The sequence below is a fragment of the Epinephelus lanceolatus genome, chromosome 12 (genome assembly GCF_041903045.1).
Source record: "Epinephelus lanceolatus isolate andai-2023 chromosome 12, ASM4190304v1, whole genome shotgun sequence".
In the NCBI taxonomy this organism is placed as follows: domain Eukaryota; kingdom Metazoa; phylum Chordata; class Actinopteri; order Perciformes; family Serranidae; genus Epinephelus; species Epinephelus lanceolatus.
The window spans coordinates 29,912,212-29,927,329 of record NC_135745.1 but is presented as its reverse complement, the minus strand read 5'-3'; the positions used below and the strand labels follow the sequence as shown (position 1 = coordinate 29,927,329).

The following is a 15,118-nucleotide window of genomic DNA, read 5'->3' as shown; positions in this document are numbered from 1 at the left end:
AGTGTTTCCTTTTTTTAATGTAAAGAACATTCTGAAAATGTTCATCCATCTACAAAACAATGAACAGCCTGAGATGTATTAAGAAACATATGTTCAGTTTACAACAATATGTTTTAGTTTTACACATTCAGTCAGTCTACTCACTATCATTATGTGCACATTTTTCCACACATTTCCTCTCCTGTGTAATAATACTGGTATTACTAAACCAAACTAGAATGGAAGCTAATGAGGAAGCAGATTCTTGTCCGCCAAACATTTTGGCAATGCCGTAGCAATAGGGCTCCAACAATATTATTTTTAGTCTGATAAAGATTCTTTTGTACCAAAGCTGCTGATTGACATGACAACACTTTGCACAATGTTCAACATCCTTAAAAATAACTATAGTAAGTATTCATTGTTTTCATGTATTCTGGTCAGGGTGAAAAGCCTCTGAAACAGTATTTTACATGAAGTAGCTACTCACTGTTTCTTTTCCTGAAACCTGTCCACTCTTAGCCTTCATAAGTACATCAGTGTTAAGTGTATAAAGTCATGATTGGACCCTTTGGAGGGCTGGGTCTGGCCTGCGGGCCACATGTATGACACCCCTGAATTAGACATCATGTCACTCTTTAATTACAAAACATCTTAAGGGATATTTGCACCTTGAACTATGTTTCATAACCATTAAGTGATTTTTCTTGGTTGCTTTTTTACATTTTCTGCTTCTGAAAATAAAATCAATTATTTGCTCATATGACTCAGTTTTAAAGGTCTTTAGCTTTTATTTTCTAACATATCTTAATGCCAGGAACTGAATTCCTGTCTCTGTTTTAATAAAGGTTGGTCGACTGTGTAAACATCAAGGACAGAGATGAAAAAAAAGTCCAGGACTTTATCTTTTTATCTCTGACAAACTCTGATATGTATTTTTAGAAATATATTAGAATGATGTCGATAAACTGAAACCCTAGTAGTTTCTTTTTGTGTGTTTTTGTGGGTGGGATGTGGGTTGTTGGACTCATAACCTCATTATTTCTAAAATCCTGATTGTGGTTATTATTTCATATATTTATTCAGGAAAAGGAACAAACGTCAGTCAGTCAAAAAGACTTCAAATATACATGATATTATAAATATATGTATATACTACTATGATGTGAAATATGTAAAACTACAAAGGATGAAAACTTTTAGCAAACAAATGTTCATTGACACTGTGGCACAAAGATGAGGCTCAGTATTTGCAACACTCCATGAGTATGATTCAAAGACACCACAGCACTGTGTAGATGCTTCCTACTGAAAACAAGTGATGCTTTAAAAACACGTGATATGTGTTTCTCTGCATGTGGCGCAAACCCCTATCACACGGCAGTCCAGTCGACGTTAACAGAGCTTCCAGTCCCTGAAGAGACGCACTGATCTGTGAGTGACTTCACACTTCGAGGGCCAGCGTCCAGCTCAGCGCTGTAGCAGCTCATCTATCAGTCATCAAGACTCTTCACTGGCTGTTGTGTTGTTGTTGTTTGGTGAGCGGCCTCAGCACTGTGCCCTCATTTTTCCTCTCGCTGTCCTCCGTGTAGAGGTTGTGCTGGTGAATATATTCTATCACAGAGTCTGGGATCAGATATTTCACACTGTGATTCCGTCTCAGAGCCCGACGCACCTCGGTGGCGCTCGTCTCATTCCTCACCCATTCCTTTACGAAGAAAATGTTTTGCAGGTGGTGTGAGAGCATGTCCGATTCATTCACGGCTTGCTCGGGCTGTAGCTCCCCTCGACTGACGCAGACAAGGCCAAAACGTCCGGCCACCTCCTCCACATGGTTGTCCAGCCACATTCCAGGGATCTTGAAAGTGTTGAGGAAATCAGCTCCACACAGGAGCTTCAACTGGGGACGGGGGCCTGCGGGGAGAGGCGGAGTAAGACAGTGAAGAGGACCTTTGCTCTTTACTAACCAAGCTATCTTTTAATATTTCAAGGGCCGGTGCGAAGGATTTAGTGGCATCTAGTGGTGAGGTTGCAGAACTGAAACTTCTCCTGTGTGCCAAGTATGTAGGAGAACTATGGAGGCTGACACGACGGGCAAAAACATGAATGGCCTTATCTAAAGCCAGTGTTTGATTTGTCTGTTCTGGGCTACTGTAGAACAACATGGCAGACTGCATGAAAGAGGACCCGCACCGTGTGCAGATATAAACAGCTCATTCTAGGGCATCGAAAACAGATATTCTTATTTTCAGGTGGTTATAAACTAAAACTAACTAAAAACATAGTTAGGATCATTATACACCATTTCCGCTGATTGATGCCCCTAAATCCTCCACACTGGACCTTTAACATAAAAACTGTAAAACAATAAGACATGGCATGACATAAAGCTGAGAGAAGAGTTAATATGTAGTGAGGGGTTGCAGCAACTGCTTGATAGTACTCACTTTTAGACTAAAAAAATACACATACACTGGGCATGCACGTGCCGACGTAAACAGGAAGAAGATTGTCTGCTTTGAGGCTGGTTACTTGGTTATAGAAAATACTACGGAAATAGCAAAGCAAGGATGAAATCACCAAAGGTATAAAGCCCTAGCTATAATGTTCTGACTTGACATGTTGTGACTGTCAAGTCGTACGTGTCGGCTTCATCATTTCCAAAAAAATCCCCACCTGCTCGTCCAAACCGAAGATTAACCCCAGAGCTTTCAAGCAGCATTTTCAAAAGTCTCCATTTCAGGGTGCAGCTAACACCTGTGCATTGTATTGTTCAGCAAACCTGATGAGGCCATGGGCGAAACGCGTTGTTTGTAACGTTTTAAGTGAAGATTTAATTAAAAGAAGCAATTCAGCCCTCTTGCGTGTGAAGCATCTACTTATTCCTGCCATCACCTGCACCAAGTTACAAGGACTGACAGTGCTGTGCACGGGGCATGTGCCTTTGAATGAGCTCATATCCATTTTAGGGGTTCGGAAACACCAGAGAAGTGTGGATGCTAGGTGTTAACTTAGCATTAGTTAGGTGTTTCAAAACTAATATCGTTAGAATATCAACAGGTTTGCCTCATCTCAGTCCTCTTAATCCTTTTTTTATCCTCAACAGGTATTCACTCATCAGTCACTGGGGTCTGGTAACACTAATTTCCTTCAAATGATTTTACCCAAAAATAATCATTCTGTGATCAGCCTGTGCAATAAATCGTTGATATTTTTTTCTGAGCAATTACAATGGCAAAGAGTGACATAATCCTCAAGTGGTGCTTAGTTTTTAATTCCTGGAAACAGTCCAGTGGATGTGTGCCAACTGGCTAGTTCACAATCAAGCTAAAAAAAATTGCAATCCCCTAAGAAATTATTGAACAGTCTCTTCAAAGAGTGCTCATACTGCTGAGGAGAAAAAAAACTGGAGGCATTAATGATGTGAATATGGAGGAAAATAATTAGTGAGTATTTTGAGTCTGGAGCAGGCAAATGAAAAGTCTGAACATCACTAAAATGGACTCACTAGTTCTAAAAATTACACAACCAAGATATTCATGGTGCTCGAGGCTACATCAAAACATGGCAACACCAAACTCTCAGGGAGTTCAACCTTTCCCAATAAAACTCAAACTGAACTGTGACTTGACATAGGATTAACTAAAAATGAGACTAAAACAGCAAACTTTTCTTCCTAATTTTGGTTGCATACATATTTTATCCACTAAATTCACAACAGATCTCACAGTGACTCTTATTCACAATTTAATTTTTATTAAAGTTATTATGCAGTGTTGTGTTGGACTCAAACAAACATCCTTGTAAATGAGTTCAATAAATCATAGATAATCCTGAAAAACGTTCCTGAATACTGATTGGCTGGCTTCCAGTTACACAACAATCATCATGTTAACACATACTACAGCTATGCATTTGTGACTTTGTCCGTCCTTTGAGCATTTACACACACGCATGCATGCATGCATACAAAGTCTTCAAAGTATTAAACCTACTCCTAATACCCTGTAACCACCATTAGCCAGGTCCACAGAGCACCATTTGGGCCTCTACTTTGAACGTGTTAAGCACAGGCACATTATGTGGGAATGGTACAAATCCTTAACCCTAACACTGTTAGAGGGCTTGTTAAAGACGTGATGAAAATCAAGCAGTATGTGATTTATACATTAAAGAATATCATGATCATCTATACTCTTAGAGCCTACAGCCTATGACACACCATTTGTACTAGCATTTCCACAGACTATTGCAATGGAAAAACAATTCAACAATCTTAATATAAGAAACTGAATTTTAAAATATTCACAACTTCAATTCTGCTTGTCAAAATTAAATTTCAGATATTGTTGCATCTATCCATAATTCAGTTCTTCCTTGTCAAAGAGAACATTTCAGATTTGCTCATTGTCATTCTTCCTTAGATACATGGCATCCCTTTTAAATATTCATGTGTATTGAGCTTTTAGTGTCAGACATCCACAATGTCATTAGATATCCAGAATAAATATTCAGATATCTGCAGTAGAATTATTAGAAGGAAAAACTCCCATCAAAATATCTATTGTCCAATTGTTACTAGCCATATTTTTAATTTCAGATATCCAAAATAAAAAAACATTCCAGATATCCATAATGTTATTGTGAATATTTGAAAATACATTTTTTACTAGCAAAAATGTCATTACGTATATCCAAAACTGGCATTATGAAAAGTAAAAATGCCATATCTACAATTAAAATTAAGACTTGTAACAACGCAGATATCCAGATATGTGATGTGGGTGTCTGTTGGAATTACATTATTGATAGTTAAAATGACATTGTGGATATCTGAAATTAAAGGCCCAGTACACATGAATGGAAGTCCTTGGAAGGATGTCATTGTAGATATCAGAAATGTTCCTTTTGACTAGGCAGAACTCCTAAAACAGCTTGCCTTAACAGCCACGGCAGAGCAGTGGTTCTCAACCTTTTTGTGTCAAGGACTCCTAAATTGATCCACATTAGGTCACGGACCAATATTTGATAAGACTTCACTTCAGGGACCTCCATCTGAAAATACTAGTATATTATTAGTCAGATATGAATAAGACCAAAATTTTATAGTTGTTAACTACAGGAGAGGAGACAACCATGGAGGAAGTAAAACCAGCGTTCAGAATAGTCCTTTTATGACTCTTACCTTTATCAAGCTCACCTCTATAGTGAATTAAATAGTGAAAATAAACTTTTCCCTATTTTTCTGGGGACCCCCTGGAACTCCCTCAAGGACCCCTTTGTGAGCCCTTTGTCACATTTGTCACCAATGTGGACGACTCCAGTGATGAAACTTTGCCGTCTGTTCAAGACACCCAAGGAGGATCCTTTTGAGGTTTTATTGAGGTGGAAGGACCATGCTAAAATGTTTCCTAACCTGGCAGTGACTGCGCAGAATATTTTTGCATCTGGGCATCGAGCACAGCCAGTAAAAGAGACTTTTCCTCCGCTGGATTTGTAATTCAAAAATTGATAACCCAGCTTAATGTGAGCGACTGTAGCCTGTGATTGTTTAATCATGGCTACGGGTTGGGTCACGGCACTTTTATTAACAGGTGCGGGCAGGTGCAGCTTTGACTCAGACATAATGACGGATAACAGGTCGGTTCTTGTACTGAGCTTTACGGGTATGGGTAGGTTCAGGTTTTCAAAAATGGACCCGTAGGTTAGAATTTATCCTCTGGTGACCATGAATATCTGAACAAAACCTTTATTTTTTAATTATATTTGGACCAAAATGATAGACCAGCCAACCAAAATGCATGCACTTGACCACCACATATTAAAACCAAATATTAAAAGCCTGAAAACACTCAGAGGTCAAAGGGTTACTGAGCTGATCCCAACAGTAGGAGGTTCTTACTTGATAGGGGAGGGGTGTTTCCAATGGATTCATTGTGCGTCCCTGTGCTTTGTTCGTACTCCTTCAGAATCCGCCCATAATGATACCTGCCCAACAACAAAAGGTGTGAAAGAGTGAGACTTTGTTCCTTTCATTTTAGAAATGGTAACACATATTTTTCCTTATTCTGATTTTGAGCATCTCCATACTCCATGTATCTTCATGCATAAGCAACATGTTTGTCAATCTAAACATCAATCATGCCAATAAAGCCTCATCCAACAGAACTGATTTAGGAAAGAGAAATATCTATGAGTCACAGAGGAACTTGTGTAAAAAAACAACAACAAAAAAAAACCAAACTGTTTTCAAGTAAAGCTTCTTAGAGGTGTTATTTCTGTGTGTGAGTGTTGGGGAGTGAAAGGACTTGTGACGTGGCCTGTTCACAGCCTCTGGACAACAACAGGCCACTTCATGCCTTGATCAGCACCCACATTGCGCAAACACTCATGAGGGGATTTGTGAGAAACGAGAAGCAGGGAGGAAGGAGAGTGAATGAAACGGAAAGAGTTGAATGACGCAAGTGTAAGAGACCTTTCTAAAATAAGCCTATATACTCCTCACATACAGTAGGTGTGTGCAGTAATCCATTCATTCCTTGGGGTCAAACTCTTGATAAGGCCCGGCTGCAAATCCATTTCATATTTCTGCACAGTAAACTGCGATATGGAGCGAGCCAATCCTCAAAAAAGATGTTCCTTACTCACAGCACCTATGCCTGCCTCTCTTCACCCATATTCACGTCCAAGACTGCCTTCTGCAACTCCACCATTCCCACTCTGCCGGTAAATTTAACAGCAGGTGCCCCTGATTTCACCTCATGAAAAACCAGACCAGACATGAGTCCAGTCTAGTCTGGCAGCCCCAAGAGGCCAGAACCTGGCAACACTCTGTTACATAAGTAGTTGAAGTTGGTGAGAAGCCGGGCAGGCAGAGGAGCAGCAAAGGAGAGTACATCCCTGTGAGCTCTGCTGGTGCCGTGGTAAAACTAGGGCATGTCAGCAAAGTTCTACATCACTTTCCCAAAGCAAGACTGGCTAAAATATACCCTAAAACGGACGCAAGTGAAGACAGATGTCAAAATACCCCTGTTAAATTAAAGGGACACTTCACCCCCAAATCAAAAATACATATTTTTCTTCTTGCCTGTGGTGCTAGTTATCAATCTAGACTGTTGTGGTGTGAGTTGCTGAGAGATGGAGATATCGTCCTTGGAGATGTCTGCATTCTTTCCAATATAATGAAGCTAGATGGCACTCGGCTTGTGGGGCTAAAAAAAGTATGTTTAAAAAACTCGACAGCAATGTCTCTTTCCAGAAATCATGATTTGTTTACTCAGGATAATCCAAAGATCTTGTTGTGAGCAATTTCACGTAGGAACTATCTTCTTTCTACCAAACTGATATGGTGATACGGTTGGTGGGTGTAGGACTGCCCCCTAATAGTCGACCAAAGGTTAGTCGACCAGAAAGTTCATCAGAGTTTTTCAAATGTATTTTGTTGATACTTGGAGCACCACAAGCTGAGTGCCATCTAGTTCCATTATATTCGAGAGAAGGCAGACATCTCTACAGCTGACATCTCCCACACCCAGCAACTCACACCAAAACAATCTAGACTGATAAATAGCACGACTGCCCCTTTAACCCATGTTTGGCAATGCCCTGCTCTGGCAACTTTCTGGTCTGTGATCTTTAAAACAGCGAGGCACTTAATATTGATTTCCAACCCAGCAGCAGCCACATTTGGTATCACAGATAGAAAACAATCTATATTAAGGAAAAGACATAAAAACACCATTGCTTTTATGATGCAGCAAGTACGCAGAAGAATATTGGAACATTGGAAATCAATAAATCCACCTAACCACCATGTGGCTGAGTGATCTGATGTAATTCATCCAGTTAGAGAAGACAAAATACTCTCTTAGGGAGTTCAGGGAGAGACTTCTCCCCAATGGAGATCCTGTTTTAACATATCTAGGTAAACTTAAAGGAGCTATATGTAAGAAATCTAAAGCAAATAGTCGTAAAATCATCCTAATATGTCACAGAGACTAAGGAATAATGTTCAGATAACATACTGATCTCATCGACAACAATAGTACAGCCAGAATATTCACATTTAAAAAAAAATGTTTACGGTCCGCAAATCATGTTTATGTTTTGAATTTGTGTTTTGGCCTGTTGCGCCACCCACCGCCGTCTACCAGTCACGCAGTCAGTAGAGTCTCAGCATCAGTTACAGTTACGACTGAGCTACAGCAGCATGGCAAGCAGCATTAGCAGTGTCCCAGTACATAGCATTAGCAGCCGGCTTCTCCTCCGCTGTATCCCGGCAGCAGCGTTAGCAGCAGAGAAGCCGGACTTGCTCGAGTGGTCTGCTGGAAGACTGAAGATCAAGGACGTGGCGACGCGGCCCTGCCACGGCAGCCGCCCGTGGGCAAACAAATCAGTCTCCAGCGTGCCGCTGTCCAGCAACCTCAAATCTGTAGGGGAGGGGGGGCGGACACGACTCGTGGCAGTATTTTGAATTTGAGTGCAGTAACCGTTTTGGCCACATTCTTACATACAGCGCCTTTAAAACTACGCCTACTCTGTGTTCGTTTCGTCTGTATTTGTGCATGTTTTCTGAAAGCTTACGGATATGCACAAAACGGAGCAGTACCACCATAGGTTGTGGTACTGAGACCACAAAGACATTTAAAAAATGTCACAACAGTACAAATTGGTAATTAATTGGCCTCAAAGACCACTGCTGTCTGCAATGCTTCCTCCGTTAAAAGGTACATTATTATGACCTCCACCTTCGCCTCATCTGTTGTGCCAAACTTTTGACTCTGTCCTCTAGTGCAGTCTATTGGCTGTTGCTATGCTATCATAAAGACCCCATCGAAGTATGAGTCCTGTGACATTAGCAGTGTTTGAAATGGGGGTATCAATTTTAATACATAAAGGGAGTTGATTAAATAAGCTCTTACAGACTATGTACACCCCCTCATGGCAGCAGCACTCTCTGATGCCACACTGCAAAAACTACACAGCAATGGCCAAAGAAAGGTTACAGAGAGCCAAAGATATCGACCTGTCCCCAAAAGTCCCTAGATCCCAATCTGATTGTGCACCCGTTGGATTTGGCATCACCCCAGAGGTCCTGTGTTCATGCCTCGACAGGTCAGAGGCCCCACTGTAGATCGGAATTGGCTCTAACCTGTCGAGGCATGAACACAGGACCTCTGGGGGTGTCCTGTGGTGGCTGGCGCTGGGGTGTTGGAAGCAAATCCTTTGAGTCCTGTGGGGTGCGAAGTGGGGTACCAACACATCCCACGGATGCTCAATCAGATTGGGATCTGGGGAATTTAGAGGCCAGGTCAACGACTTGAGCTGCAATGACTTGTCACGTTCCTCAGGCCAGTCTTGAGCAGTTTTTGCGGGGTGGCATTGTCCTGCTGGTGGGGCCACTGCCATCGGGGAGTGTCACTGTCATTAAGTGGGGGTACTTGGTCCGCAGCAGTGTTTAGGTGGGTTAAGCACGTCAAGTGGCATCCACATGAATACAAGACCCAAGGTTTCCCAGCAGAACTTTGCACTGATAAGATAATCAAAGTTATTTACTTCACCTGTCAGTGCTTTTAATGTTTTGGCTGCTCGGTGTATATATTTGTATTTACATAATGACACTGGGTACAGCTAAATGTGACCTCATTCATTGTTTCTGTTTCTGCTCCTCTGGGTTATCATATTATGATTAGACAGGTACTTGTTCACTGAATTTGGTGCTTGTCAACATTTCCAAATAAAACATTTAAGAGGACATGTCAGCAAAGAGAAAATATTTCTCCCATCAAGAAAGAAGGATGTAACAGAGGACAGTTAAAGCTAATAAAAACAAATAGCACCTACTGAGTGGTGATTATAAACTGTGAACAAGATGTGCTTGGTTCTGTTGGCACAGAAAAACAAATAAAGGTACGGACACCTATTAATATTAAGATCCCAATACTTTGTCTAGCTGCAAACAAATTTCACAATGACAGCCCAGAGAGGCTTATATTCCCCAACATGTTCTTGCATGGAAACCTTTTTTCAAATGAAGCAGTGTGAACTCTAATGCTGCTATAAACTTGTTTTATACCTCATGGTGACCACAGTCTCCGTCCAGTCTGGCTGCTGGCTCTCCCATTCATCAACCGTGACCCAGTTGGAGCTCTGGAGCGCCAGCTTTGCCATTGCAATTCGGTGCTTAGCCAGTACCAGGCCTTGCTTTCCATAGCCGTCACTCACTGGAGACACGATGCCACCCACCACCTGGTACTGGCCTGAGGGGAGAGAGGAAGATTAATACAGTTTTTCTGGGTCATGACAGCTGATACAGAAACAGAATATAAATCAGCAGATAAAGTAATATCTGAGATACTGATGGTAATATTATTCATGCTTCGTCATATCTCACAGTTGAGGACAAATGTTACAATTGATCTTCTTAAAGGGACAGTTCACCCTGAAATAAAAAATACAGTGTGGGAGATATCAGCTGTAGAGATGTCTGCCTTCTCTCCAGTATAGTGGAAGTGGATGACTTTTGGCTTGTGGTGCTCAAAGCACCAGTAAAATCAGTTTGAAAAACTCTTTAGCAATGTCTTTTTCAAGAAATCTTGGCCCGCTCACTCAAGATAATACATAGTCCGTGTTGTAAGCAGTTTCATGTAGTTGTATTTTCTTTCGATCTAACTACACCAGCCAGCTATTTCCACAATAACTGAAATGCTCCCCTACACTTCAGCTGATAAACTTTGTCTTTAAATGCTGCCATTTTCTCACCAGTGCCCAAATGATATTGGTATGGTACAGAGATTAGAAAGAAGTGAGATGGCTCACTCCTTCGCTACTTCCATCATCAGCTCTAAAAATAGGTAATCGGGCAATCCCCATTGGTGAGGTCTACAATGCATGCTCCCTTCTGCACGGCGATATAGTTGGTGGGTGTAGTTTGGTAGAAAGAAAATAGTTCCAACATGAAACTGCTCACAACATGGTCTGTGGATTATCTTGAGTAACCCTGTCATGGTTTCTGGAAAGAGATATTGCTGTTGAGTTTTACAAATGTATTTTTGGCACTTTGAGCACCACAAGCTGAGTGCCATCTAGTTCCATTATATTGGAGAGAAGGCAGACATCTCTACAGCTGACATCTCCTGGATAACCTAGTTTGATAAAATAACACTGCAGGTAAGAAGAAAAACATGTACTTTGATTTTGGAGTGAACTGTCCCTTTCAAACATGGTGATGAGGGGCATCTTATACTGTGTAATCAGTCTGAAGGGTTTAGAAACTGCTTTGAGCAATTAATCAGACCAAAAGTTTGAAAATTAGAATTTGGATGGGGAGACACGGAAGAAAAATGTGCTACTTCTAATGTTTGAAAAAAAGAAAACAGATTAAAAACAGGCGTATTTGCAGTTGTAGCACATTCAGTTGCAGGAAAATAAAAACAGCTCCTGCACGCAACTTAATTTTCTGCTGGCTACCCTCAAATTAGTCAGGTTATGTGTTGTAGGTGAGAGGTCAAAGGGAAACTGTAAGAGCATTATTTATGTTCCTGCCCTCTGAAGTGCTGCACTGTGCACGGATTCATAAAGCATCTTAGACTCAAAGAGCTGACTCAGGAACAGTGTAAGGTATAATGATGTTGTTGTAACCATGTGACCGGGCCAGTACTCTTATGCAGAGCAGCTTTGGAAGGTATCTGCTGACATGCTTGTTACATGGTTTAATGGCAGCACATGACAATGCACAAAGCATAGGTTGACTGCGTCATACAAGAAGAGAACAAGGAGTGCAACCTAGGTCTCTGCAGCATCACACAAAATGGCATATAACTCTTTATGAACAATCAATGAAGTGATTTTTATTGATTATTCTTCTGTAGCTCAGCAAATGGACGAGAATGTGGAGCGTTTAAAGCTGCGTAAATTGATATTTGGGCCACTAGGGGGCAGAAGGGCTACACACCTATCTATCTATCTATCTATCTATCTATCTATCTATCTATTCAACTTTATTCTCTGGCTTGTCTCTAACTTTGTGCGCCTGCTGTTTGGTGCTGTACAGGTCAGAGACAGAAGGTTTATCTGGGTTTGATTTCTGGAAGGAGCAGCCTGCTGCTGCTGGAAATGAGGCTGATGAAAGTGGGGAGACAGAACCAAACAGTAAATTTTGACGCCATAAAAGAAAACCAATGAGCAGGAGCCTTAAAAAGCACCGTACAGCTGCAGGGTTGGGTCATAATTCTCGACAGGTTCATCACTGTGAGCTACCGCTGTTAAAATACACACTCGTTGGATTCATTGTTAATATAAAGAATAATAATTTTACTTTTACAGGAGCTTCTTCGGCCCTAAAGATTATCGAGACAGTCATATTAAACACACAAACAATTAGGAGGCACAGTGTGTGATGTCTGGATCTGACCTGTGCTGTGCATGTGGTCTCTGGCCAGCTCAAACAGCCTCATGTGCTGGTTGGTGATGGGATTAAAGGAGCCGCAGGCTAGCAAGACTAGTGGAACACGGCGGGTGACCATCTTGGTTGACTTCCTCACACCGCTGTCAAAGAACGCTGGAGGACAGCAGAAGACAGCGTTATTAGCATTGTTGGAAATTTGGATGCAAAGGTGAGAAGACTGAATGAAGCTAGCATCTAGAACATTCGACAGGGTACTGTGTAGAACAACTTCATATATCTACAAGTCATTTTGCAATTTAAGTACCTGCCACACTGTGCAGAGGTGTGCCTTTGTTGAATTTACCTTAATAACCTATTTGTCATGTCGTGGGAGTTTTTTTTTAATCCCAAAGCACCTCACAATATATGAGCACAGCGTGAGTATAGGAGGCCCCAGTGAGCAACACGTAGCATAGCCGTTCTCTGCTCATTCATCAGCGGGACACCCAAAGCAGTTAGAAACACTGGCAAGAATAAATGAGGCGGAGTCAGACACTGGAGGAGGGGAACAACCGCAGTGGCATTTTTTTTTTAATGTGTACATGAATGTGCAGAAAGCCTAGAGGGAAATTAACACCAGCCTCAGTTCACACATTGGTTGGAAAGATGGTTTATTGCAGCCAGCCTCTTGGGCGAGTATCCAGCCATCATTTAAAGAACTTGTTGCACTTTAAACATGGAATTTGTTAGTTAAAGGTCCAATATGTAGGATTTAGGGGGACATATTGGCAGAAATGGAAAGTAATATTCATAACTATTAGTTTAAGAATTGTTGTGTTTTGTTACCTTAGAATGAGCCTTTCATACCTTCACGCGAGCAGGTCTTCTTACAACCCAAACACAACTCAAACACTGGCTCTAGATGCCTTTTTACATTGGCCAACGAAGTTTTCCTACACACTTGGCATGTGGGTGAATTTTCATTTGGTTGCAATCTGCCACCTCACCACTAGATGCCACTAAAGCATACACACTAGACCTTTAACTGGTTACCTTCATGTACACCATAATGCCTTAAAATTACTTTTTTTATAGTGTGGTCTTTCTATGTGACCCCCAGGTTGAAATGATTCCTCTAAAATAGCTGATGTTCGTTAAGGTGCTGGATTTGCAGGGACTATGGACTATTTAAACTGTTTACCTGCCCCTTTTGATTTATCTATCTCTTTTTTTTTTTTTTAACAATAATTGGATTTTACATCCTCTCTATGTTGTGTTATAATGTCCACATGTTGTTTTAGTGTCCACAGGTCAGTCATGTGCAATATCAGTATATATCAATTCTACAATATCTACACTTTATTCATGCAATAATGTGAATCTAGTCTTCAGCCTGTTTATTATATCTTGCTTTTATTTTTACTGTTTACAATCATCAATCAGATGCAATATCAGTACATGCTAACTGTGCAATACCCAACGTTCATCAGCCTGCCAATTTATTATATTGCCATTTATTTTACTGTTTACTTATTATATTGCTCCCTGTTTTTTATTGTCAACTTATTATATTGCCTCTTTGATTTTTTACTGTTTACTTTTTATATTGTTCTTTTTTTTTTTTAAAACTGTCTACTTATTATAGTGTCCTGTTTTTTTTTAACTGTTTGCTGATTATATTGCTCTGTGTTTTTATTTTTATGGTTTACTTATTTAGTTGCTCCATGTTTTTTACTGTTTACTTATTAGACATATTAGAGATCTTTTTATTTGCATTCCTATTATATTGCTTTGTGGGGTTTTTTTGTATTTTACTGATGCTTTTTGCTTGTACTAATCCCTTTGCTGCTGTAAAGATGCCAATTTCCCCACTGTGGTTCTATTAAAGGATTATATTATCTTATCTTATGACTGTTTTAGTTGCATTTTATTCATTTTATTTCTCACTTCGTGCTTGCTTCAAAAGAGCGATACAAAGAAAAATAATTATCTTCTTTATTTAATGACAAATCCAAGGATTTATGATCGCTTTGCATTAGAGACATTGCTCATCTACTGCATGCAACTGATGTCTTGACATATGGCAGACCATAAACAAACTGCAATGACAGAAACACAAATTAAGTTTGTATGTTTTAACGTACTGTGACAACATAACTACCTGGCAATATGTGGACTTTCACTCATAAATAATCTCCTGTAATAAACCAAGAAAGCTATGTATAATTACCTTTTATATTCTAATTGTAAGAAACTGGATAATCCCTTAACACAGGGTTGTGACAGGTGCATGAGACATGCAGCAGACCTGAGACTGTCGCATTTCGCAGTTCAGCTGTAAGTTTACAGGTTTGATGCTATTAAACGTAGAAACTATGAGTTATACTGTGGTTTCTGGCAGTTAAAGTCAGATGACAGCAAACGAATTCCAATATATAAAGGTCAATGAAGCCTTGACATTGAACGAGCAGCTAACAGTTATTAGCTTAACTGACCAAACGACGTACAAAGCGACGAACTCGTATTCAAATTAATGTATAAATGAAACTGTAAAGTTGTCAATTCAAAGGGCCGTATTACAAATAACATAATATCTAAAGGTAGCAATGATAAATCATTTATTTACCTTCTTTTCACATTGTTACGGCTACTGTTTGGTGGTGTGTCACACTGTTACCATTCCCCCGCTCCGCAGAGCTACAGCTCGATGGTTCCGCTGAGAAAAACCTGCAGAAGCGCGACCCCTGCTGGAGG

The 15,118-nt window shown here is 40.4% G+C and overlaps 1 protein-coding gene across 1 annotated transcript; it reads right to left on the bottom strand.

The window, feature by feature from the left end:
* On the bottom strand, positions 1-15,090 carry nmnat3 (nicotinamide nucleotide adenylyltransferase 3). Its single transcript, XM_033650872.2, has 5 exons — positions 14,991-15,090; positions 12,392-12,538; positions 10,055-10,238; positions 5,882-5,967; positions 1-1,893 (listed from the first exon to the last, which is right to left on the bottom strand). Exons 2-5 carry the CDS (start codon positions 12,501-12,503, stop codon positions 1,490-1,492), a joined length of 786 nt encoding a protein of 261 aa, XP_033506763.2. The 5' UTR covers positions 12,504-12,538; positions 14,991-15,090; the 3' UTR covers positions 1-1,489.
* Positions 15,091-15,118: the final 28 nt, after the last annotated feature.

What these genes read in the sequence shown, in the direction of transcription:
- nmnat3 (XM_033650872.2), bottom strand. Translation starts at nt 12,503, where the DNA reads ATGGTCACCCGCCGTGTTCCACTAGTCTTGCTAGCCTGCGGCTCCTTT. An exon ending in AGACCACATGCACAGCACAG is followed by an intron (nt 10,239 to 12,391) that starts GTCAGATCCAGA and finishes CTCTCCCCTCAG; the next exon opens with GCCAGTACCAGGTGGTGGGT. An exon ending in AAACACCCCTCCCCTATCAA is followed by an intron (nt 1,894 to 5,881) that starts GTAAGAACCTCC and finishes CTCTCCCCGCAG; the next exon opens with GCCCCCGTCCCCAGTTGAAG.